Source organism: Mesoplodon densirostris, chromosome 4 (assembly GCF_025265405.1).
Source record: "Mesoplodon densirostris isolate mMesDen1 chromosome 4, mMesDen1 primary haplotype, whole genome shotgun sequence".
Lineage (NCBI taxonomy): Eukaryota > Metazoa > Chordata > Mammalia > Artiodactyla > Ziphiidae > Mesoplodon > Mesoplodon densirostris.
In genome coordinates, this window is record NC_082664.1 from 119,756,516 (window position 1) to 119,781,539 (window position 25,024).

Consider the following 25,024-nt stretch of genomic DNA (forward strand, 5'->3'; position numbering starts at 1 on the left):
GGCTTTCTCTAGTTGTGGCGAGTGGGGGCTACTCTTCGTTGCAATCTGTGAGCTTCTCGTTGTGGTGGCTTCTCTTGTTGCGGAGCATGGGATCTAGGTGCGTGAGCTCAGTAGTTGTAGCATGCCGGCTTCAGTAGTTGTGGCATGTGGGCTCACTAGTTGCAGCGTCTGGGCTCTAGGGCTCACAGCCTTCAGTAGTTGCAGCGCGTGGGCTCAGTAGTTGTGGCTCACGGGCTCTAGAGCTCAGGCTCAGTAGTTGTGGTGCACGGGCTTAGTTGCTCCGCCAGCTGTGGGATCTTCCCCCGTGTCATGTGAGATCTTCCCAGCCCAGGGATTGAACCCGTGTCCCCTGCAGTGGCAGGTGGATTCTTAACCACTCCACCACCAGGGAAGTCCCTGTTCTTGAATATTTTATTTTTTATAGTCTATATTATAGTTTTATAGTCTATATTATATTTTGATATAGTAAAATTACTTCTATGGAGAATTATAGTAACATATATTATTAGTGAGTTGTACCCTGTATGGACATGAATTAAATAAATCTCTTTCTGTGTTTTGGCCTTAATTTTTTTTTTTTTTTTTTTGGCGGTACGCAGGCCTCTCACTGCTGTGGCCTCTCCCGCCGCGGAGCACAGGCTCCGGACGCGCAGGCTCAATGGCCATGGCTCACGGGGCCAGCCGCTCTGTGGCATGCGGGATACTCCCAGACCGGGGCACGAACCCGCGTCCCCTGCATCGGGGACGGGCAGACCCTCAACCACTGCGCCACCAGGGAAGCCCTGGCCTTAATTTTTTATCTGACATTTCTGTTGCAACCCTTTTGTTTCTTTTTTTTTTTGGCCGCGTTGGGTCTTCGTTGCTGCACGCGGGCTTTCTCAGTTGCAGCAAGCGGGGGCTACTCTTCATTGTGGTGCACAGGCTTCTCACTGCGGTGGCTTCTCTTGTTGCGGAGTATGGGCTCTAGGCACGCGGGCTTCAGTAGTTGTGGCTAATGGGCTCTAGAGCGCAGGCTCAGTAGTTGTGGTGCATGGGCTCAGTTGCTCTGCGGCATGTGGTATCTTCCCAGACCAGGGCTCAAACCCGTGTCCCCTTCATTGGCAGGTGGATTCTTAACCACTGCGCCACCAGGGAAGCCCAATCGTTGGTTTTAAACCTTTCATCTTTTCTAATATAAGCATTTATATTAGAAATAGATAAATACATAAATTTCCCTTCAAACACTATTTTAAGTGCATCCCATAAATGTTGATATGTTCTATTTTCATTTTCATTGAGTTTGAACTGTTTTCTGTTTTTTGGCCATGTGGCATGGCGTACAGGATCTTAGTTCCCCGACCAGGGATTGAACCCGCACCCCCTGCAGTGGAAGTGCGGAGTCTTAACCACTGGACTGCCAGGGAAGTCCCGAATTTGAACTATTTTCTAACTGCCCTTTTGATTTCTTCTTTGACCCATAGGCTATTTAGAAATGTCTTGCTTAATTTCCAGATATTTTGGGATATTTGAAATATCTTACTATCAACTTCAAATTTAATTCTGTTATGGACAAAGAGCATACTCTGTCTGATTTCAGTCCTTTGAAATGAATTGATACTAGTTTAAGGCCCAGCATGTGTTGGTGAACTTGAAAAGAATGTTATTCTGTAGTTAGGTGTAGTGTTCTCTAATGCCTTCAGTCAGCTTTTTTAAAAAAAACTTTGTCCACAATTTTTCATTGTCATCAGCAAGAGGGTTAGGGGTTAGTCTGATGTGAGCTACTGTGACGTTACCAACATTATTTTTTTATATATTATTTCTTATTTATTCTCTTTGAAAATATTCTGCTGGCAGATATATTAAAATATAATGTTATAAACAGGTGATAGTTTTTGTGATTTGATGTCCAGGTAAATATCCAGTGCATGTGGTTTAAAGCAGTTATAAGATCTATATATATAATGGTATTGCTTATTCATTAGTATGCTTACTCCTACTAAAAAAACTTTATTTTTTATGCTTTATTACCTCAATTAAGGATATGATAGAATATATATTATTAAGCAACACCTGGTACAGACCTGATATAATGTTTGGTGAATTTTATTAAAGATTTATCTGTTTCTCAAGGTACACTGCATTGTTCCTTCTCTCCACAGTGGTCTCACATCTGAAACATGGCTACAGATTGGCTGGGCAGTATTGTGTCCATCAACTGTGGAGATAGCTTGGGTGTCTATCAGGGAAGAGTATCAGCAGTGGATCAGGTCAGCCAGACCATTTCTCTCACCCGGCCTTTCCACAATGGAGTGAAGTGCCTTGTGCCAGAAGTCACTTTCAGGTGAGTATCCTGATTCTTCCAAATCCAGTCTGGTGATCTGTGGAGCTTGACCTAGGTCTCATTGCCAATATTCTCTTGCATAGGGCTACTTTTGAGTAGAGTCTTATCAGGGGTGAGATTTTGCAATCTTAGATCTTATAGTTCTACTGTTTCAGCAGAGACTTTGTGTTGTAATTAGCGTTCAGCTAATGATTCAGGGTTTGTGAAACATTTTTCTTATCTCTGTCAAACATGCAATATTATATTTAAATGTGTCAAATTCAGAATAATATTTCTGTTTTCTGGTTTCAGATTTCCTTTCTCAGTTTTGTATTATTTGTGCTTTCTTATATCTAAGGTCTTTATTGATCTCCCCGCCCCACCATGTAACTATCTCTCTTTGTAGATTTAGATTATGATTTATCTCCAGAGGCACACTGTAGCCAGTAGCTGAAGTTCTTAGCTACAGGAATGTATTTTTCTTAGTGTTTGTTAACAGATCTCAACCTTAGATGTCTCCACATCCCTCTTTTCACAAGTTTGACAGAAACCTCCCTTTCTTATATATATATATATATATATATATATATATATATATATATATATATTTTTTTTTTAAAGAGACTGTCTGGCAAGCGCTTTCTTGACTTCCTAAACAACACCCACATGTAACCTTTTCTGTAGGTGTATCCATTCTTACTGCTTATCTCCTCTGAAGTCTTCATGGAAGAAATATCCTTTGTGTTCAGGGCTAACCTTATCGCGCGTATGCTTTATGTGCTATCCTTTTCTATCTCCTTTGAGGCCCTACTCCTTTTCTTTTGTGTCCTCGCTTGCAACCTTTATACTGTCTCTTTTCTCTGCTTTCTAACATTCCCAGGCCTCCCCCATAGTAAAAACACTCCCCCCTGCCCACCCCCAACACCTTGCATTTGCCACTAGGTATTGCCCTGTCATTTCCCTTCTCTTTGTACTCACAATTCTTTTCAGAGAAAAATACAGTTGACCCTTGAAAAATGAGGAGGTTAGGGCACCAACCGCCTGTACCATCGACAATCTGTGTATAACTTTACATTTGACCCTCAGTATGCATGGTTCTGTCTCTGCAGATTCAACCAACCATGGATCATGTGGTACTATAGAATGTGTTTAGTGGGAAAAAAAAATCCATGTGTAAGTGGACCTGCACAGTTCAAACTGTGTTGTTCAAGGGTCAACTGTAGTCTGCTTTCATTCCCTTTGTGGCCTAGTCCCTCTAGGCCTTCCCTACTCCACCATTGTCTTTTTTCCAACTTTACCATCTTGCTGAAGTAGCTTTTGCCAAGTGCCAAATTCGGTGGAGTATCTCAACTCTAATCTTATTCAAATGTGCCCTGATTGTTGGAATGGCCTCTTCTTTTAGTTCCTTTGTCACCCTTTGGGTTTTCTTGCCATGTATTCCTCCATTCCTTTATACACCTTCCCCACCCCCGCCCCACCTGATTGCTTTTCTTCTCACTTTTTAAGATGGGGTTAGTCAAAGTTCTATCCTTGGTTCTTTTCTGAGTCTGTATTCTCTCTAGACAGTCTCATGGGTACCTTCTTACACATTAGTGAGATCCCAAATCTTTAATTTAGACCCATTATCTGAGTTCCATACACTTTAATTTCATTGTCTACTGGTCATTTCCAGGTGGATATCCCACAGAATATCCTAAATTTAAGATTTTCAAAGCTGAGCTCATTATGTTATCTGCAGATTTCTTCCTCCCAAGTTGTACCCTTAATTAGTGACTAGTGACACCTTTCACCCAAGTTAGAAGCTCAAGAGTCATAATAAATTCTTTCTCTTGATCCTCATGTTCAGTTAGTTACCAAATTCTTTGGATTCCAAATGTTATTTGGTTCTGTCCTCCCCTCTCTCTTTGCATTGTCACTTGCCCTATTCATCCCCTCTTATTTCTTGCCTCATCTCCTGACTGGTGACCCTGCGTCTAGTTTCTCCACCTTTCTTACAGCCATCAGGAAAATCCAGTGTGATTATGATCTGATCCCTAATTTCCTCCACAGCCTTAGCTCCTAATGGCCCTCCATAAGCATTCTACTCTTTAGTAACACTGTGACATTTGCAGGTCCTCAAATGGCCCACATTTTCTCAATCTCTGAGCCTTGGTCTAAGATGCCCCTCTCCCTACCATACTCTGCTTGGCCAGCTCTTATTTTCCTTCCCCCACCAGACTTCGCTTAAGTGCTTCATCCATCTCTGCCAGACTCACATGTATTTTGCTTTGGGGAGCTCTAGTCCCCTGTACACACCTCTGTCATAGTATTTAACACTTTTGATTACCTACTTGAATTTTCTGCTGACCAGACTGTGAGTTCCTTGTGGGCATGTAATGCTTTTCATATCTATATACCCCACTCCTAGTACAGGGCTTACCATATAGTAAGTACTCTGTGTATACCTATCGAATGAGCAGGTGAGTGAATAAATGAAAAAAAACTATTAAGCAGTCTAGAAATCTAAGATGTTAATGATAGTTTTGTGATTAACAATAGGTCTCTTTATTTTTTACTGAGGTATAGTTGATTTACAGTGTTGTTCTAATTTCTGCTGTACAGCAGAGTGACTCGGTTATACATATGTATATATTCTCTTTTATATTCTTTTCCATTATGGTCTATCCCGGGACACTGAATATAGTTCCCTGTGCTTTACAGTAGGACCATGTCCATACCTTCTAATAGTTTGTATCTCCTAACTCCAAACTCCCAGTCCATCCCTCCCACTCCCCAACTCCCCCTTAACAATAGGCCTCTTTAGAGGCCAGTGCTGTGTCAGTTGAATGTCAGTGGCTGAGCCTTGTCTTTAAGTGCCCTACTACCTTTTCTAGGTTTTGCCTCTGATGACTCATTGAAATGCAGCCCTGCAAATGTGTAGCTGGTTGCTATTGATCCCAGTTTCATCTCTGTTATCACTATTATAGTTTTGAGACTTGGACTCTTTTGTATATTTCAGGGCAGGTGACATAACGGAATTAAAAATTCTGGAGATACCAGGTCCTGGAGAAAACCAACATTTTGGAGACCTTCATCAGACAGAATTAGGCCCCTCTGGTGTTGGGTGCCAAGTAGGTATCAATCAGAATGGCACGGGCAAGTTGGTCAAGAAGCCAGCCTCTTCCAGCAGTGCCCCTCAGAACATCCCTAAGAGGACAGATGTGAAGAGCCAAGATGTTGCCGTCTCTCCCCAGCAGCAGTGCTCAAAGAGCTATGTGGACAGGCACATGGAATCCTTGAGTCAGTCCAAAAGTTTCCGTCGTCGGCACAACTCTTGTAAGTTGGATCAAGTTAATATTTCTTCTTAACCTGATGTTTCCTGTCCACTTATCCACTTCTGTTCTTTAAATAAGTCATTTATTACCCTAATAAAAAAAGGATGCTGGCAGAGCTTCGCAAAAATATAGCATGTTGGGCTTCCCTGGTGGCGCAGTGGTTGGGAGTCTGCCTGCCGATGCAGGGGACGTGGGTTCGTGACCTGGTCCGGGAGGATCCCACGTGCCGTGGAGCAGCTGGGTCTGTGAGCCGTGGCCACTGGGCCTGTGCGTCCGGAGACTGTGCTCCACGACGGGAGAGGCCACAGCAGTGAGAGGCCCGCATACCGCAAAAAAAAAAAAAAAAAAAAAAAAAAAAATATATATATATATATATAGCATGTTTCTTTTCTTCCCGAGATAGTTCCTCAAGATATTAAAGGGAAAGGAAATGAGCTGTTAGAGACTCACACCAGCTCCCTGCCCTCTCTCACCACTTCCCTTCCTTCAAAAAGTCAGTGATCTGCCTAGAGTTCACATAGACAAAAGTGATGTTGTTTTTAATCTGATGACTGGTGGTAGTAGTGATGTCAGGGTTGAACCTGCACTAAAGCTGTTTTGGGGATTCTTGAATAACTTCTCTTTTTGTGATTTGACTCCCATCCTCAGTTAGAGGAGAGGAAGGGACGGGCCTAGACATCTCTGTGATCTTACAGTTTCTGACAGACTGACAGTTTTAAATTTGTTGTGTTCACTGTCCCTGCCGGCACACCAAGGAGGGCATACACTGGTGTGTGTTAATGCCCAGTTTTGTTTGGTACTGACAAATTGTTGAATGTCATTTGCTCATTATAGAACCGTAGTTAATTCACTAGAATCAGGTATGCTCTTTAACATATTGAATATTTACTAGAATAATGTTATAATAGTGAATTATAGAAGATTCACTAGAATCTGTGTGGCCCTTCAGAAGCCAACATTTTTAAGTTTTGAAAATGCCTGATTCTGTGACTAAACTATTGGAATTTTGAGGGAAAAAAAGGTATTTCAAGGCACTTCTCCTTCAGTGCTTCTTAAATAACTATCTGAATTGACAATGGTTGAAGATCTGAGACTGAAATTGAGTTGTTAGTTCTTCTGTATCCTTTGAAAAACTGTAGAATTATTGGATACAAAATGACTTTTTCCATTTAGACTTCAACCTTCTGTACTTTGCTTTATTTTCTCTTTAAGAAAAAAAAAACTTTTTTCTAAATAAATAGAAAAAACAACAAACACATTTTTTCTTTACCAAAAAATTGACTCTTTGTTAAGTTCGAATGTTCAAGCAGTTTATAATCTCTCATGTACTTGTAGATAATCTTCATTAGCAATTTGTAAATTACTTTTTTCACACATATTTTCCCCTTTATTAACATCTTAACATTACTATGATACATTTGTTACATTTAATGAACCAGTGTTGATACATTAACCAAAGTCTATATTTTATTCAGATTGCCATAGTTTTTACCTCATGTCCTTGTTACAGGCTCTCATCCAGCATACCACGTTACATTTAGTAGTCATGTCTTCTATTGGCTCTGACGGTTTCTCAGACTTTCATTGTTTTTGATAACCTAGACAGTTTTGATGAGCACTGGTCAGCTATTTTGTACAGTATTCCTCAATTGGTATTTTATGTTTTTCTCATGATTAGACTGGGGTTATATGCTTTTGGGAGGAAGACCACAGAGAGAAAGTGTCATTTTCATCACATCATATCAAGAGTACGTACTGTCACCATGGTTTATGACTTTTGATGTTGACCTTGATTGCCTGGCTGAGGTAGTGTGTGTCAGAGTTCTCCTCTGAAGTCACTCTGTATGACCCACACCTAAGGAGTGGAGACTTATGCAGAGTATCTACATAAGTTACTTGGAATTCTTCTGCACCAGAGATTTGTCTCTTCTCTCTCATTTGTTTTTATCATTTATTTTTATCAGTATGGACTTATAAGTATTTATTTTATACTTTGGCTTATAATTCAATACCACTTTATTCTGGTACTCAGATTGTTTCAGCTTTGGACTCTGAGAGCTCTTCCAGTTGGCTACTGTGTACCTTTGACATGCTCCCATCATTGTGGGTGGGTTTTTTTTTCCCCCAGTATTACCTTACTTTCTGGCACTACAAGGTGCTCCAGGTTTATCTTTTATATTTCCTGCCCCAGCCCTAGAATCAGCCATGTCTCCAAGGAGCCCTGTTTCCTTTTACTGGAGAATGGTATTACAAACCACAGTCTAGCCACTAGATGTGCTCATTGCTACTGGGTATCGCCCTTCAGCTGACAGAGCAGGAAAATATATATGTGTATACTCAACCACTGTATGTACACATATCTTTAAATACTTCTATATGTAACCTTCACTACTATAATATTAAGCTAAATGTAAGTTCATACTGATGTGTCCAAGTCTAATCCATTACCACATGGATCATTCTTGCCTCCTCCTTATCTGTAACCTCTCCCTCCAACTGTGAGAAACCTATACCATCTGCCATCCATTGACTTAAATTATTCAATTCCAATATACAGTATCAGAATTACCCTAATCCATATTCCCACCCCCTTCATTGACTTGTTTCATGTATTTGTAACAGATTGTTTCCTTACATTCAGCATTTCATCCTTGGACCCTCCAACCTCCTCAGTGATTTTAAAAAAAATTTGTATGCATTAATGCTCACTCTTTGTGCTCTAAAGTTCTGTGGGTTTTAACAAGTACATAGTATCTTGTATCTCTCATTACAATACTCTGCAGAATCCCCTGTGTTTCACCTATTCAGTCCTTCCCCTTTTCCCTCAGGGACCGCCCGCCGCCCCCGCTCCCCCAGTAACTACTGATCTTTTTACCCTCCACCTCTGTAGTTTTGCATTTTCCAGAATATCACATAATTAAAATCACATAGTATGTAGCCTTTTCAGACTAGCTTCTTTCACTTGATATGTATTTAGATTCATCCATGTCTTTTTGTGGCTTGGTAGCCCATTTCCTTTTATTGCTGCATAATATTCCATTGTATGGATATATCAGGACATCTTGGTGGCTTCCAGCTTTTGGTGATTATGAATAAAGCTGCTGTAAATATTTGTGTGCAGGTTTTATGTGGACATAAGTTTTTAGGTGAGTTGGGTAAATACCTAGGGGGTGTGATTGCTGGGTGTTATGGTGAGACTGTCAGTTTGTTTCTGTTTCTTTTCTTTCCCCGTTACTAACGATTATAGCAACTCTCTTGAAAGAGTACAGTTAACTTCAAAACAAGTAATTTATTTGATCTTTAACAAGTCACTCTGATATAGTAAAAAGTGGGGTCACTCTCAAAAGTATACTCTGGTTGGGCTTCCCTGGTGGTGCAGTAGTTAAGAATCCACCTGCCAATGCAGGGGACACGGGTTCGAGCCCTGGTCCGGGAAGATCCGACATGCTGCGGAGCAACTAAGCCCGTGCGCCACAACTACTTAAGCCCGCGCGCGTAGAGCCTGTGCTCCACAACAAGAGAAGCCACTGCAATGAGAAGCCCGTGCACCGTAACAAAGAGTAGCCCCCGCTCGCCGCAACTAGAGAAAGCCCGCGCGCAGCAACGAAGACCCAACGCGGCCAAAAAAATAAAATAAAACTAAAAAAATTTTTTTTAATTAAAAAAATGTGTACTCTGGTTGATGCTTCTTCTGCTTTCGCTGTTTGATCCATTCCCCTTTCCTAGATTATTAAGTGCATGTAAATTAGGTCATGGGCAGTAAACTGTTAGACTCTCTTTTCGAGAATTTCTTTTGAATCCAGATTTGTGTGGAAGATGTCTGTGGCCTGGGAATTTGATGATGTGATGTGGCTCAGAATTGGTTTGTGTTAGAAAACAGAGTTACATTTATTTATCTGATCCATGAACCCTGTAAGATAAGTAGAAAGGTCTGCCAGAGATTGACTGACTTAGCATTTATGTAGCATTTTAAGGATTCCAAGGAAGTAGATTGGTTTCTTCCCACCACAGCTGTAATGTAGATTATTAATGTTTGTTTCATGGATGAGTGAGAAATGGAGATTAAGTATTTTTCTTATTAGAGATCTGTAAGTCACATTTTCTCTGGTGTATGTACATTGATGTTGAGACTAGTAGATTGATAAAGCTATAGGAATATAATCTCTCGTTGATTCTGGCTTTTAATTGTTCTTTCAAAGTTAGTAATAAGTTGTTGACGGATTTGTTGGTTCTAGTTACCTAATCCAACACTGATGAGAGCTTTAGCACAAGCAGATTTTAATCTCTTCTTTTAGGTTGTAAAAGAAGGGGGGTGGGAGGGTGGTTATAAAGAGTAGTTCCTGTGACCTTGGTCGTTGAACTGACCACTCAGAATATTTGTCAAGTGGATGAATGGAGCATCAGTCCCAGGGAGCAGAGGGAAACCTTCTGAGGCCTGTTATATGTTCTGTTTAGTGTAACAGTGATCCCACCACCTGAGGCCCTAAAGTTATTTTTTGCTAAGTTTTCATGATCCTTTTGAGGTTCTAATGTGACTTCTTAACCTTCTTGGATGTGCTTCATATATCTACCAGACTTGAAAACCCTGGTGCTGCTGCTGGAGCCCAAGAAGTTGACTGATTACCAGGGCCTGGAATTTGGGAGTTGAAAAGAAGGTACCAGATACTCTCAGGAACCTGCTCACAAAGCCCATTGAGTCTGGCACTAAAACATTTGTAATTTGACCTTCAGGTGCCCTTTAGCGTGCTGTAAGTGCAGGACAAAGTTCCCCTTTACAATATGTGTGTGACAAAAACCAATAAATAAGTGGCACTGAGTGTTACACAACAATGGGTTTGTTATAAGTTGTCCTGGCCAAAGGGCCTCTGTGCCAAAGGCTGGCAGCAAAATGGCACAGGAAGGCAGCCAGCCTCTAGTCTTAACACATACTTGGCCCTTGTAATTGAAAGGTAAAGAAATCTGGGAAGCATTGTTTATCTTTTCCAGAGGAAGTGCTTTTCTCTCCTAGTGGCCAAAGGCCAGTTTAATACAGAGCCAGGCCCTTTGGGCTGAATAAGCCAAGTATTGAGACAGCTTATTCACCCAGGACTTCCCAATATTTGTTTTAAAGTATGAGGAAAGGGAAGAATAAGAGACAACTGAGAATTTTAGCCTGCCTTTCACTTTATATTCTCTTACCTTTTTCTTGCTGACCTATGGTGTCAGTATTTCCTCTTGGAAATTTTTTTCACTGTCTGCTTTCCTGACAGTATTTGGAACATAGCTGATCCTTAGTGTGTCTTTGTCAAATGAATAAATGGAAGATCCTTAGTCATAGGGAGCATGAGAAAATACTAGATACTTTCTAAAGTCAGAACTGTGGGTTTGTAAGTTATGTTTGTAGAGTCTGTGGCCAAGCCAAAAATGATTTCCCGTTTTGCTTCTTTTACTCTGTCTTCTCTACCATTGATTAACTGCTTGTCTTCATCTGTCATTTTGATAGGTCCAGGATAGTTCATTGTCAGTTCATAATGGACATGACTGAACTGCTTTCCTGTGAAGCCCTTGACTCATACTCCCTCTTGTTTCATTGTTGACTTCATCTTCCTGTCCTTTTCAGTCACGCAACACACTTGGCATAGTTTTTGATGGTTCCCTTTCTTTCTCATAGTCTCAAGTTGTCTTTTTTTTATAACCTCTTTAGAGGCTTTTGTTGTTTGGGGGTTTTTTGTTTTGTTTTTTGGTATGGCTGTTTTGATTTCATAATTCAGCAGAGTTTCTTGTTTACTTATGGTGGACCAGGCATAGTATTGGCTGACAGGTCTGAATGACAAGTGACACACTTAACCCCTTGAATAGAACAGAGATTCAAAGAATTCTGGTTACATTCAGTTAATTAAAAAAATTTTTTTTTTATTTTAATGGCAGTCATAGTTGGAGAGAATACCTGTGAGAGGCATGATGTAGAGAAGACTGAGCAAACTTTTTCTGTAAAGGATCAGATATTAAATAGTTCAGGCCTTGCAAGCCATAAGGTCTCTGTTTCAAACATTTAACTTTGTCTTTGTAGCACATAAGGAGCCTTAGACAATATGTAAACAAATGAATGTAACTGTGTTCCAGTAAAACTTTATTTACAGAAACAGGCAGTGTTTGGGCTGGATTTGGCCCCAGGGCTATGATGTAGAGTATACACTTAGGGTGAAGTTAATCAGTGGTAGTCCATATGGATTCATGTTTGGAATAACCTTGATTACTTTTTAATTTGGGGAGGCTGTCTTCTTAGATCTGATTAGATTAATTTTTTTAAAAAGTCTGGTTAAAGAAGCCTATAAGAGGGCTTCCCTGGTGGCGCAGTGGTTGAGAGTCCACCTGCCGATGCAGGGGACGTGGGTTCGTGCCCCGGTCCGGGAGGATCCCACATGCCGCGGAGCAGCTGGGCCCGTGAGCCATGGCCGCTGAGCCTGCGCGTCCGGAGCCTGTGCTCCACAACAGGAGAGGCCACAACAATGAGAGGCCCGCGTACCAAAAAAAAAAAAGCCTGTAAGAGAAATAGAGGAAGTGTTATGTCTGCCATTCTCTTGTTCACTTATAATTGCATTATTAGTATTATCTTTAATACATAGCTGCTTTTTTTTTTTTTTTTTTTGGTTGCACTGCACGGCATGTGGGACCTTAGTTTCCCAACCGGGGATTGAACCTGCACCCCCTACATTAGAAGCATAGAGTCTTAACCACTGGACCGCCAGCGAAGTTCCAATACATAGCTTTTTTATAGGAATCCTTTAAAGCCACTTACTCATTTTTGTATGCTTTAGTAGTTAAAAATGTATATAGTTGCTCAGTGTGAATGTACTTAATGTCATCGAACGGTACACTTAAAAATGGTTTAAATGGTAAATTGTATGTTATGTATATTTTACCACAGTTTAAAAATTTTGATGTAAATCCACTTGCATGGACACACTTATCGTTATGGAACATCATTCATTCCTCAGATAGTTCAAATACTGGCAGTGACTGGGTGGCATGAAACCTCATAAGGGTGCCAATTTCCATCTGTACATTAAGTTCATAAGGCTTAATTTCTTCCTGTTTTTAGTTAAAAGAAAGAGTAAATAAAATATTCAATATCTTCTCCCTGCATCATAGCGGATCATCCCTTGCACTCCTGGCTATGCACACAACCACTGGAGAGAGACCACTGGGCCAGAGACCTATTTCCTAATAATCTTGATTTAATATTTTTTATTTTTTAAAATAAATTTCTTTATTTGGCTGAGTTGGGTCTTCATTGCTGCACGTGGGCTTTCTCTAGTTGTGGCAAGCGGGGGCTACTCTTCGTTGCGATGCACAGGCTTCTCATTGCGGTGGCTTCTCTTGTGGAGCATGGGCTCTAGGTGCATGGGCTTCATTAGTTGTGGCACATGGGCTCTAGAGCACAGGCTCAGTAGTTCTGGTGTACGGGCTTAGTTGCTTCGCAGTATGTGGGATCTTCCCAGACCAGGCTTTGAACCCGTGTTCCCTGCTTTGGCAGGTGGATTCTTAACCACTGCGCCACCAGGGAAGTCCCTATTGATTTACTATTGAGGCAGTACATTGATAATCCTGCAAACTGGGCTTTTTTCTCTAGTTCTTCCCTCGCCTACATACATTGCTAATGGTGTTATCCTGACCTTGTATTTTCATTCTTGCTCTCCCATTCCTAATCCAGCTCTGTTTCTCATCCATATTTCTGTAGCACTTTATATAAACTTCTATTATAATTCTCATTATATTGTATTTTAGTTATTTGCTTATATATCTCTCCTCCTTCCTTTTTGGGTAGCATGTCTTGGTTATGTACTATATTCCTGGTACCTGGCTATGGCACACAGCATGCTCTCACTAAATGTTTTTATCAAATTATCGGAACTAGAGCTTAACCCAGACTTTGACAAGCTTCTCAGTGGTTCGTAATCTCAGCTATTTATGGTGACTCAGCCAACTCTTCCTCCACTTCATAATTTTGGTCAGCCTTAGGTTTTTTTCAGAGGCCTAAATCTCATCCTAACTGCCAGCATAGCCCTTTTCCATACCAATATTTGGCATTAGGAAGACTTAGACATGAGTTATAATTTGCATAGTATACATCTTTCAGAATAGTTGTTGTAATTGATCTTGCTGATGTTGATTGATAACATTAAACAAATATTTATTGACTGACTGCTATGTACTAGAAACCCTGCTGGGGGTACCACAGTGATCATTTTACACACAAGGAAATTAAGAAGTTGGGTGATAGGTATAAGATTATACAGCATGCAAATAGATCCTAGGTCTCGTGACTCATGGTCCATTGGATAGAAGGGAGTTGCTGTGAGTAAAGTTAGAGCAGTATAGTTGGGATGATATGTGTGAGGGGGTTTGCTCATGATCATCCTAACCTCTCTTGAGTATTTTCAATAATTGAGGAGCTTGTTCTCTCAAAAGGAAGTACATTATGTTTCTCCAGACTATGTTGGCAGTTCCATTTCCATACCAGTCACCTGGTCCATCCTTTCAGGGTGATCAGATGGGGATCAAACTATAAACTCAGTTCAGGATTCTCTGGGAAGGGATGGTTTGGAGAATTCTGTGGGGTCTTCTGCCTTGGCTGCTAGAGGAGTAGTTGACTGATATGTGGTGGCCAAATAGAGTTTCAGAGACAGAGTGACTGACTGCTGTGGTGTTGATATGCATCTTGGTGTGCCCTCTACAGGATCAGGTCAATATGGTCCTTGTCATCATTTGATGGTTCAGAAATTGCTTACCCAGAAGTGGTAAAATTTTGAGAAAAGAGATCCCATTAACCAAAAGATCTAAAAACAGGCCTGTAAATCAAAATATATCAACTTATAGTGGTAGATGTATATCTGGCTCAAGGTCTGGAATCTGTCTAAACCCAGGGGTTCCCTCCTACTGGGGTCTAGCCTGAGACTGAGTTAAAAAATCAGAAGATTACTTGCTTGGTAAGCATGGAATTCAGAGCCACTTGAGTAAGATCTTTCTATGAGCTTCAGGTTATGAGAACTTGGCCTTCTTTTTCTCTGGGGGTATTTCTCTCTTAATTAACTGCTGGACATTCAGACTCAAACCACCCAGACCTGTGGGAAGAGACTGCTATATTCTTGCCCTTCCACTTTTTTGATATATTCAGTTGTCAAAAAAACCTTTGTCATTACCAATTCCCTTATGAAGAGCAGAGCTTAAGATTTCCAGGAATACTGCTTATTTCATATTCACTGTTGGGTAATATACGAAATCTATTATTCCATGAGATTTGAGGTAATTTTTTCTACTTAATGTGATTTAGGAATAGCTTTACCTTATACCATTTTCACATTGATTCCTGTAACACTGTCCACAAAGGACTAATGTATTTTCCACTTATACTGAGCACTTTCTGTGGGCACACTGACTTTAGTCCCTGTTTTTTTCTGCAGGGTCGTCTAGTAGCAGGCACCCAAATCAGGCAACTCCAAAGAAAAGTGGCTTAAAGAATGGCCAGATGAAGAATAAAGATGACGAGTGCTTTGGGGATGATATTGAGGAGATCCCAGATACAGATTTTGATTTTGAAGGGAACCTGGCCCTTTTTGACAAAGCAGCTGTGTTTGAGGAGATTGATACTTACGAGAGGAGAAGTGGTAGCCGTTCCCGGGGCATCCCAAATGAGAGGCCTACTCGGTACCGCCATGATGAGAACATCCTGGAGTCAGAGCCCATTGTCTATCGTCGGATCACAGTGCCCCACAATGTGAGCAAGGAGTTCTGCACAGGTAAGTTAACCCCACATCCCACTGGCTGCTCTTAATTTTTTTTTTTTTTTTTTTTTTTTAATACTTGAAACAGAATGACCCAGATTCTGAGTCAGGGTCTTGTAGTAGGAATTAACTCAAGGGGCATGGTGGTTGGCCCATTATATTGTCTTTTAGAGACTGTGGCTATCCTACTTACCACTAGGTTGGGGTGGGGGCTGATTTCTCTACATGTCCATTTATATCCTATACCTGGCAGGATCTGGTCTGCTGTTAAGTACATTATGATTAACAACTAAAGGCATAGAGGCTGACTATCTAGATTGACATAGTCAGCTCTGTTTTCACTTTGGCTTCCCTGTTACTGCCTATAGATTTTATCAGAAGTTCAACTCTGTTTCACTGGTTGTTTACTGGGGTAAGAAATAGAGCTGAGTAGTTGAAACCATTGGCTAAAATTAGGGTTTCAATAAATAACATTTGTTTACTACACTGTCCTCATCTCCTGCTAGCCCTGGTCATTGAGGGTTGGCTAGTCATAATGCTTATGTGACAGTGTAGTGCCTTGGTAATTAGGTAGGTCACTGTGTATGATAGCCTAATCTGTTAACTCAGTGATTTTTAATTTTGTGGTTTTGTTTTTTCTTTTAGCATTTGGATCTTTTCTTCAAACATGGCATTTGAGGCAGCTGTAGGACAGGTGGTCTACCTCATCCCCGTCTCTGTCCCTTCCCCCCAAACATTATTAACTGGGCTTAGATTACAGATTGAAACTATTGTTGTTAAATGATCTTAGGAGCTAAAGGAGGAATCCATCATTTTAATAAGTATAATAATCACCTGAAGTCTTGGAGTCTTGAATATAGGGAATATAAACCTTGAATGCTAGTAGCAGTTACAGGGAGATTTATGGAGACAGCTTAGTTACATATGGGGGAAAATCAGAGATATGGCATGGCATTTTTGTGAACGTCAGTAGGGCTCTGTTGTATTTGGTTTTGCTGAGTGTAAAAGCTTCCATGTGAAAAAAAAGAAATAAGCAGATTGTCAGGTTAAGAAAGACTACTAATTTCTGTCTTTCACTATCAGACTTTGGCAGGCACGCCTCTTTACTAAGGTAGTTTCCTTAAGTGACACTGACAGTGTGAGTTGCTGAACTCCTTTGATTTTTATCACCTATGTTAAGGCAAACAACCTAGCTCAAGAATCAGGCTTAATTTAAATTGCCAGGTTTTTTTTTTTTTTTTTTTTTTTTTTTTTTTTTGTGGTATGCGGGCCTCTCACTGTTGTGGCCTCCCCCGTTGCGGAGCGCAGGCTCCGGACGCGCAGGCTCCGGACGCGCAGGCTCAGCGGCCATGGCTCACGGGCCCAGCCGCTCCGCGGCATATGGGATCCTCCCAGACCGGGGCACGAACCCGTATCCCCTGCATCGGCAGGCGGACTCTCAACCACTTGCGCCACCAGGGAGGCCCTAAATTGCCAGGTTTTAAGCTTTTCAAAGGCAGCTATCATCCAGCAGGTCTGGTCGTATACTCAGATCCTGCTGTCCATCCACTTTTTTTTTTTTAACATCTTTATTGGAGTATAATTGCTTTACAGTGGTGTGTTAGTTTTTGCTGTATAACGAAGTGAATCAACTATACATACACTGTCCATCCACTTTTTTTTTTTTTTTGCAGTACGCAGGCCTCTCACTGTTGTGGCCTCTCCCATTGTGGAGCACAGGCTCCGGACGCACAGGCTCTGGATGCGCAGGCGCAGCGGCCATGGCTCACGGGCCCAGCCGCTCCGCGGTACGTGGGATCTTCCCGGATCGGGGCATGAACCCGCGTCCCCTGTATCGGCAGGTGGACTCTCAACCACTGTGCCACCAGGGAAGCCCGTCCATCCACTTTTGACTGCTCTCCTTTTTACTGCCCTCAGTGACAAAATAAGCTGCCTTTACTGGTCACTCTCTGGAAGCTGAGGTGGTTGGGTCGTGCCGTATGTGATTTCCCTGAAATTCCTGAGCTTGGGGAGATTATAGCCTGCCTTGGAGTGAAGTGGCTAACAGGGAAAGAATAGCAATAAGAATCAGGAAAGATTCTCAGATCTAAAAGAGCCTAAGAAAACATTTGCCAAAGTAGACAACAGGAGAGGTGGGAAGTTTTTCTTCCTACATACTCTGTCTCCCCAGCTTAATGTTCACACTTTGTTTAATGACAGAAGTGAAAGTTCCCTCCTCTCATATTTTTCCAGAATTGCCGTTAACAGACATACTACAAACCACATGTGCTAGGCATTGGCCAAGAACTCGGGTATGGCGGCTTGTGGTGTGTAGCAACCAGTTGCATTTCACTGGAGCATGACAGTGAGGGTACAAGAGGCCCTATAGCCTCATGGCATCTGGTTTTTCTCTTTGTTCTCAGCAGTGATAAAGAGTGGAAATGAAGTCCTTTTGCCAAGCAGGATCTATGCTGGAAATAGAGCAATCAAGCAGTTATCTTGCTGAGCAGCTTCTACAGGTGATTTTGTCTCTGCTCCAACTCCAAGGCACAAGTCTTAAAGCAGGTTTTTACTCAATGTTATTCACGTAGCGCCTGGCTGGGGACACTTTTCCAGTTGGATTTACTATCCAAATGTTAGTATTGGAATGAGGCAAGCTATCTGCAATATGTGGGGAAACAAGCTAGGACAAAAAAAAATGTTAGTGTTAGGTTACTTGATCACCTAGTATAATTTTCTCATTTAACAGATTGAGGACATTGAGGTCCAGAGAGGTAAAGGCTCTATAAACCTTATCTATCACATTTCCTTTCCTTTTCTGAATACAGATATGTTAAAGAGAAAGAAGGATATAAGAAGAGAAGGGCAGTTTAATGGCAATTAGACTATATAGTCTTTTCTCTTTAGTATTCCCTCAGGAATAGACCAACTTAGATCTGCAGTTGTAGAGAGTGGTTTGGCTAGCTCCCCAGTCTAGCCTTGTGACATTTATGTCCTAGAACCCCAAATACTTATTTTCTGCTAATTCCCAGAGTAGCAAAAGAACAGCACGTTTACCACCCATTTGGTAATGGCTTGGGTTTCAGGATTCTGGCAGCTTGCTGCTGGTATCCTACACATTGACTGCATGCTGAGTGGTGTCAACAGTTTCTAAGCTGTTATTCTCTAATTGCTCATATTCCTCTTGGCAATACTCTTTGCCAACTGTGTGTGTGGAGCGGGGGCAGTGTTATAAAAGGTCTATTGATTGGGAAAACACATTCAGGAAGCAGCTAAATTTAGCTCTTTGTTTAACCCCAATTTTTTCTCTCTGGAAGGCCCCTTTGGGTCCTTTAACAGTGCTGCTATCTCCAAAAGATTGTCAGACATTCCTCCAGCTTGGACCTATGCTGCTAAATAATTGTATCCTGTGGTTGCATACATGTTGGTTAAGTTTGCCTATAAAATGCTAGATGCATGTGAGCACTCTGTGTTCAGAGGTGAGAGGTCCCCAAAGAACACCGGTTAGGAGAGTGGTAAGGCTTCAGAGAAGAATCTTTGCCCAACATTCATAATATTCTAAAAGTAATTTTTAAGACAGTGTGGGCCAGTCGGAACACTGTGCTTACTGCATGTAAGTCACTCTAAGACAGTCCTTGCATCCAAGTAATTAAGATGTACTAGGAAATGCAAAGATACCATATATGCCTGGAGTCCAGTGAGAGTGTGGACATTAAATGCATTGGGTGTTGAGGGGCATGAGAGGTCGTGAAGGCTGGGCTGATCAGGGAAGGCTTCACAAAGTGCGCAGGACAGAAGCCTTGAAGCATGGGCAGGATTTCACCAGAGAGGAAGAGGAAGATACTTATGGGTAGGCTGGGCAGGTGCTGTGTAGTGTGATAAAGCGCTGTGTGGGAGATTGGCTATTGGCTGGTTTGGCCAGGGCAGAGGTTTTTGTGTGGGGGAATAGCAGGAATTAAACATAGCTTTAGACCAGAGCACAGAGAGCCTATGTGCTAATGCTGTCCCTGGCTCTGTGGCCATCAGGAGCAACTGAAGGATTCTGAAAAAGACATGATCCAAAATCTCTTTTAGGAAGATTTGTTAGTCTTTAGGAAAACTGGTCTCATGGTAGAATTCAGGGTAGAATTTGAGGAGAGAGACCAGAGCAGGAAGATAAGTTAGACTGATGACATAACTAATATGCCAGGGGTTTGGACCTCTGAATGGAAAGGAAGACAGAGATGTGAGAGAAGTGACAAAGGGGAATTTGATAGGATTTGATGATTGAAGACAGGTTGAAGACAGGTTGAACAACAGAATTCAAAGGCATTGAATCTGTGGGGTGTGAAGAACGGCAGCGAGTCCAGTTGTAGTTAGATTGCATGAGGTTTATGGGCCAAGTTCTTGTGATTTTCTTCTTGCATTGCTTTGTGGCTGAGCCCAGAGAAAGCAATTAGTAGAGTTGCCACACTGAGGGACTTACTGATTATTCAGTGTTAAAGGCTTCAAATGAGGCGGCTTCTGTAGGGTCAGAGAATTGAGTGATGTAGCCACGTGGGGACTACTGAGCCTGTTTCCTTGTCTGTAAAGTGGGATAATATTTGGCAATTAAATGAGATCGTGTGGAAAGCAGGGCAATGCCTGGCTTATAACTATTATTCAGTCAATATTTGACTTTAATGTGAAGTGCAAAGGCTGTCTCAGTAAAGTGACTTCAAAGCATCAACATTTGTAAAATTTTTACTGTGTGCCAGGCACCGTCCTAGATGCTCTGGGTAAGTCATTGTCCATCACCTCAGGGGCCTTACATAGGGTAACCAGATGTGTAAACAAACAAATAGTGGAAGTGTGTACAAGATTTAGAGGTGGCAGAAAAGGAAGGGTAAGTGCCTGGTTCAGGAGAAACAGCATTATGATCACCGTCATACTAGTGGATGTTCACTGGGTATTTACTATGTCCTGGGCACCATTCTAAGCACTTCACATGCTTATCACAGTTAATTTTCATGGCATCTCTATGAGGTTGCATTGTTATCCCCTTTTTGTTATTATCCTCATTTTGTTGGAGTTAAGTGTTGCATTAAATCTTTCACCAGGAATGACTTTAAAGTGTCTAGAATTCTTCATTCCCTGGGTTCTCATAAATTCTTCTCAGGTTCATTTATTCAAGACCCCTTCATTTTAGTAGAATTCTGATTTAATTTCTGCCATTTGTTTTCCACTGTGTAGCCTTCTTTTGTCTTCAAGTATATAGAAGCCGGATGGGAGGCAACAGGGTGCTATTGGTACAGGCACTGAATCTCCACAGTTGTCCCATCGGCTTTGCCTGAAGGATGTTCCTCAGCCTCCACACCATGTGTCTGCTGAAGTTTGGGGAGTAGCAAGTGTATGAAGATGACCTGAAGTAGAGTTACTGCTTACTGCCTTGCAAAAGGATCAAGTCAGAGTTTGAGTGAGGCACTCTGGTTTGAGCTCCCTTAGTTCAGCACCACTTACCCATACTCATTTTTCTCAGTAAAAGCAGTTCTAGTTCTATTCTGAAGGGGAGTAGCTGGTGAAGCCACAGTTGGTTTCTTTCTGCTGCTTCTGGCTTGCCTCTTTATTCTTCTCTTTGAGCTTCAGTAGCGATGTATCTTGCTCTCAGGACAAGCTCTCCTTTCACTATTCCAGGCTGTCAGTTGTTTTCCACAGCTGGCATTCCATTCCTGCCTCTGAGCCCTGTCTGCCTTCCTCTGCTTCTTGTCCCCAGAGTCCCTCAAGATGTGTCCTAATGCTTTCAAGACGAGCAGTGTTTTTTACCTCCTGAAGAACAGGTAATCAGGAAATCTGTTTTGGGTTTGTTTATGTGTTCAAAAGGAATTCAGAAAGAAAGAAATCTTTGAGCTTAGAAGTGGCCATTGAAGAATTTTACCCTGAGAATAGTGAAGACTGCCTTCAGTGACTATTGTGCTCATGAGGAGGATCCTTCTCACAAGGAGACTCGAGTGTCTGCTGCAGTGGAACTGGTCATGATCTCATTGCTTTTTCAAACCATTGACCCAACCCACATGGGTTCTTCCTTGATCTCCCTTCAACCCTCATTCCCCTTCCTGTGTTTACAGATTAGACCATGTGCTACAGGGATGCCATTCCCAGGGAGGCACCTCTTTTACATTTCTTATCCTAAGAGAGCCACAGGGGAGACATGAGGAGGTAAATTCTAGGAGGTGTTCTGGACCAGAAAACCTGCATTAACAATACCTGTGCTCCTGCACCAAGTGCCACCACAGCTTTTCATTGAGCAGAGCTGATGAGCCTAGTTTCTGAAATTGTGTCTCTGCAGGCAGACTTCCTTGACGGTGACTTTGTTGATTTTTGGGAACCGCAGGTTCTAGCAGATCCTCCAGTGCCAGGAGTGGAGGGAGTAGTTAGTTCTTTTAATGTGGAATCCTTCAGAGTTTCTGGGCTTGGATAATCAGGTGGGCACTTGTCATCAGCCTGAAGGGCTTGGTTGTAGTCCTTGGCACTCATGAGGTTTTAGAGCACTACTGTTAAGACAGGTTTCTTGGCTTAGACTCTTCCCCCAGTAACGAACACTTGTGCTTCCTACAGTCCTACTGGAAAAGGTCTCATGGCAACTTGCTGCCAGAGTTTTTTAATTTAAGAATTTAAGCTCAAACTAAGGGCTGGGGGATCTGGAGCCAGCACATTATGGCCTGACACCTGAGTTTTGATGAAGGTACCAACTGGTCATTTTAGAAACTTGAGTTGGTCTTTGCAAATGTGACTTTTTTGCTATTATGTGCCCTTTGCCATTTCACAGCCACAGGCGTCTGGCCAGAACAAGGAAGGGGTTTGATTTCAATGTATCCATCATCCTCCTTAAATTCAACATATCAAAGCTAAGTCAGTCATTCACCCCCTCCCATATCTTTGACTCCTTAGCATTCCCATTTCTTTCAGTGGAATCACCATTTTTAAAGTGTCCAGCATGAAACTTTGTGGCCATCTTTGCCTCTTACTTCTCATAAAAATTCATGACTAGAGGGCTTCCCTGGTGGCTCAGTGGTTAAGAATCCGCCTGCCAATGTGGGGGACACGGGTTTGAGCTCTGGTCCAGGAAGATCCCACATGCTGCGGAGCAACTAAGCCCGTGCGCCACAACTACTGAGCCTGTGCTCTAGAGCCCGCAAGCCACAACTACTGAAGCCCGCATACCTAGAGCCTGTGCTCCACAACAAGAGAAGCCACTGCAATGAGAAGCCCGCACGCCGCAACAAAGAGTAGCCCCCGCTTGCCACAACTAGAGAAAGTCCACGTGCAGCAATGGAGACCCAACGCAGCCAAAAGAAAAATATTGATGACTAGAAAGAACCCTGGAGGCCACTTTTTCTAATTTAATAACACAGTGATTCCTTTTGACAAGGAGTTTTCCTTTATCCTCAGTATTCATTCTGACTGTAGATTCTCTTCTTCCTCAGTGGTCCTTGGAATTGTCATGACCTTTTACTTTTTAAAAAAAAATAATTAATTAATTTTATTTTTGGCTGCGTTGGGTCTTCGTTGCTGTGCGCAGTCTCCCTCTAGCTGAGGCGAGCCGGGGCCACTCCTCGTTGCGGTGCACGGGCCTCCCACTGCAGTGGCCTCCCCTGTTGCGGAGCACAGGCTCTAGGCACACAGGCTTCAATAGTTGTGGCTTGTGGGCTCTAGAGTGCAGGCTCAGTAGTTGTGGCGCACGGGCTTAGTTGCTCTGTGGCACGCGGGATCCTCCCGGACCAGGACTCAAACCCATGTCCCCTGCATTGGCAGGAGGATTCTTAACCACTGCACCACCAGGGAAGCCCGACCTTTTACTTTTTTATGCTACCCCACAGGTTCCCTTTGTCCCTTGAAATCAATTCTACATGGCCTTCTGCCCTCATTTTCTAGCCCTGTCAACTTCATCCTGTATAAAACAACTTGGCTTTTAATGCCTTCCGAAGTCTGGCCCTGCCCACTACTCTAAACTCTCCTTCACGTCAGTCTCTGGGCTCCAAGCAGGGTAGTTTTCATCTGCTCATGTCACACCCTTTCCAGCCTCTGTAACTTTGTTCATGGTTCCTCCGCCACCTCAAGTGCGCTCCCTTTTCTATCATTGTGACTATAATTGTCTGTCATGCGAGGCATGGTTCAGATTGAGGATTTGACACTATCTGCAGCTCCTGGTTTGAAATTCCTATTTTACATTTGTGCTCAGGATAACGCAGTTGTTTTTCTCTGATATTTGCACATATATATTTTTTGTTTCCAACTAGGTTGTAAGACTGGGAATGTGGTTTGTTTTCATATTCTTTTTTTTTTTTTTTGCGGTACGCGGGCCTCTCACTGTTGTGGCCTCTCCCGTTGCGGAGCACAGGCTCCGGACGCGCAGGCTCAGCGGCCATGGCTTACGGGCCCAGCCGCTCCGCGGCATGTGGGATCTTCCCGGACCAGGGCACGAACCTGTGTCCCCTGCATCGGCAGGCGGACTCTGAACCACTGCGCCATCAGGGAAGCACCCGTATTCTTTTTATTTATTCTGTTTCCTGCCATTCCCCCCACCACCACCACTGGCTTGATGTATTATTACTCTGCAAACATTTGTTGATCATATTTGGAGGCACTTTACTCTTTTTTCTCTCCAACTTTTTATATTGAAAAAAATTTCAAACTTACAGAAAAGGTGCTAGAATAGTATAATGAACAACCATATGTCCTTCATTTAGATTCACCAGTTAACATTTTGCGACATTTACTTTATATAAATGCACACACACACACCCCTGAACAATTTGAGATTTAGTTGCACTCATTACATTTCACCCCTGAATACTTCCATATGTATTCAGTAGGATGTTGCTCTCTACAGGCACACTACAAGATTGCTCTCAGGAAATTTAAAATTAATACAAAAGTATTATCTAATTCCATATGCAGAGCTTTCCAGTTGTCCCAATCATGGCCTTTTATAGTTGTATTTTTTTAAACTCATTTATTTTTTTGCTGTGTTGGGTCTTCTTTGCTGTGCGCAGGCTTTCTCTACTCTTTGTTGTGGTGCGCAGGCTTCTCATTGCAGTGGCTTCTCTTGTTGCAGAGCACGGGCTCTAGGTGCATGGGCTTCAGTAGTTGTGGCATGTGGGCTCAGTAGTTGTGGCTCATGGGCTCTGGAGTGCAGGCTCGGTAGTTGTGGTGCACGGGCACGGGCTTAGTTGCTCCGTAGCATGTGGGATCTTCCCAGACCAGGGCTTGAACCCATGTCCCCTGCGTTGGCAGGTGGATTCTTAACCACTGCGCCACTAGGGAAGTCCCTATAGTTGTATTTTTAATCAACCATTGCATATTACATATAGTTGTCAGATCTCTTTCATTTCCTTTAACCAGGACAGTTCCACAACTTTTGGTGTCTTTTGTGAGATTGATATTTGTGAAGAGTCTAGGCCAGTTGATTTGCAGAATAACCATTGGTTTTGATTTATTGATTGTTTCCTTTTGATGTGATTCATGTTAAACATTTTTTCCAGGATTTTGTTGGGACTCTGTCCCTCTTGGAGCATTACATCATACAGTACACAACGTCAGTTTGTCCCATCACTGAGGCTAGTTTGATCACTTGGTAAGGTGTTGTCCAACAGATTTCTTCCTTGTAAAGATACTTTTCCCCTTTGTAATTAGTGAGTAATCTTGTCAGG

The 25,024-nt window shown here is 42.2% G+C and overlaps 1 protein-coding gene across 4 annotated transcripts in view; it reads left to right on the forward strand.

Moving 5' to 3' along the window:
• Positions 1–25,024, forward strand: part of EDC3 (enhancer of mRNA decapping 3) — a 54,110-nt gene that overhangs the window by 15,651 nt on the left and 13,435 nt on the right. For all 4 annotated transcript variants that reach the window (XM_060097008.1, XM_060097007.1, XM_060097006.1 and 1 more), the window contains 3 exons: positions 2,139–2,320; positions 5,298–5,614; positions 15,057–15,392. In XM_060097008.1, coding sequence (XP_059952991.1) covers positions 2,157–2,320; positions 5,298–5,614; positions 15,057–15,392 — 817 coding nt within the window. In that variant the 5' untranslated portion in view covers positions 2,139–2,156. The remainder of the gene's footprint in view (positions 1–2,138; positions 2,321–5,297; positions 5,615–15,056; positions 15,393–25,024) is intronic.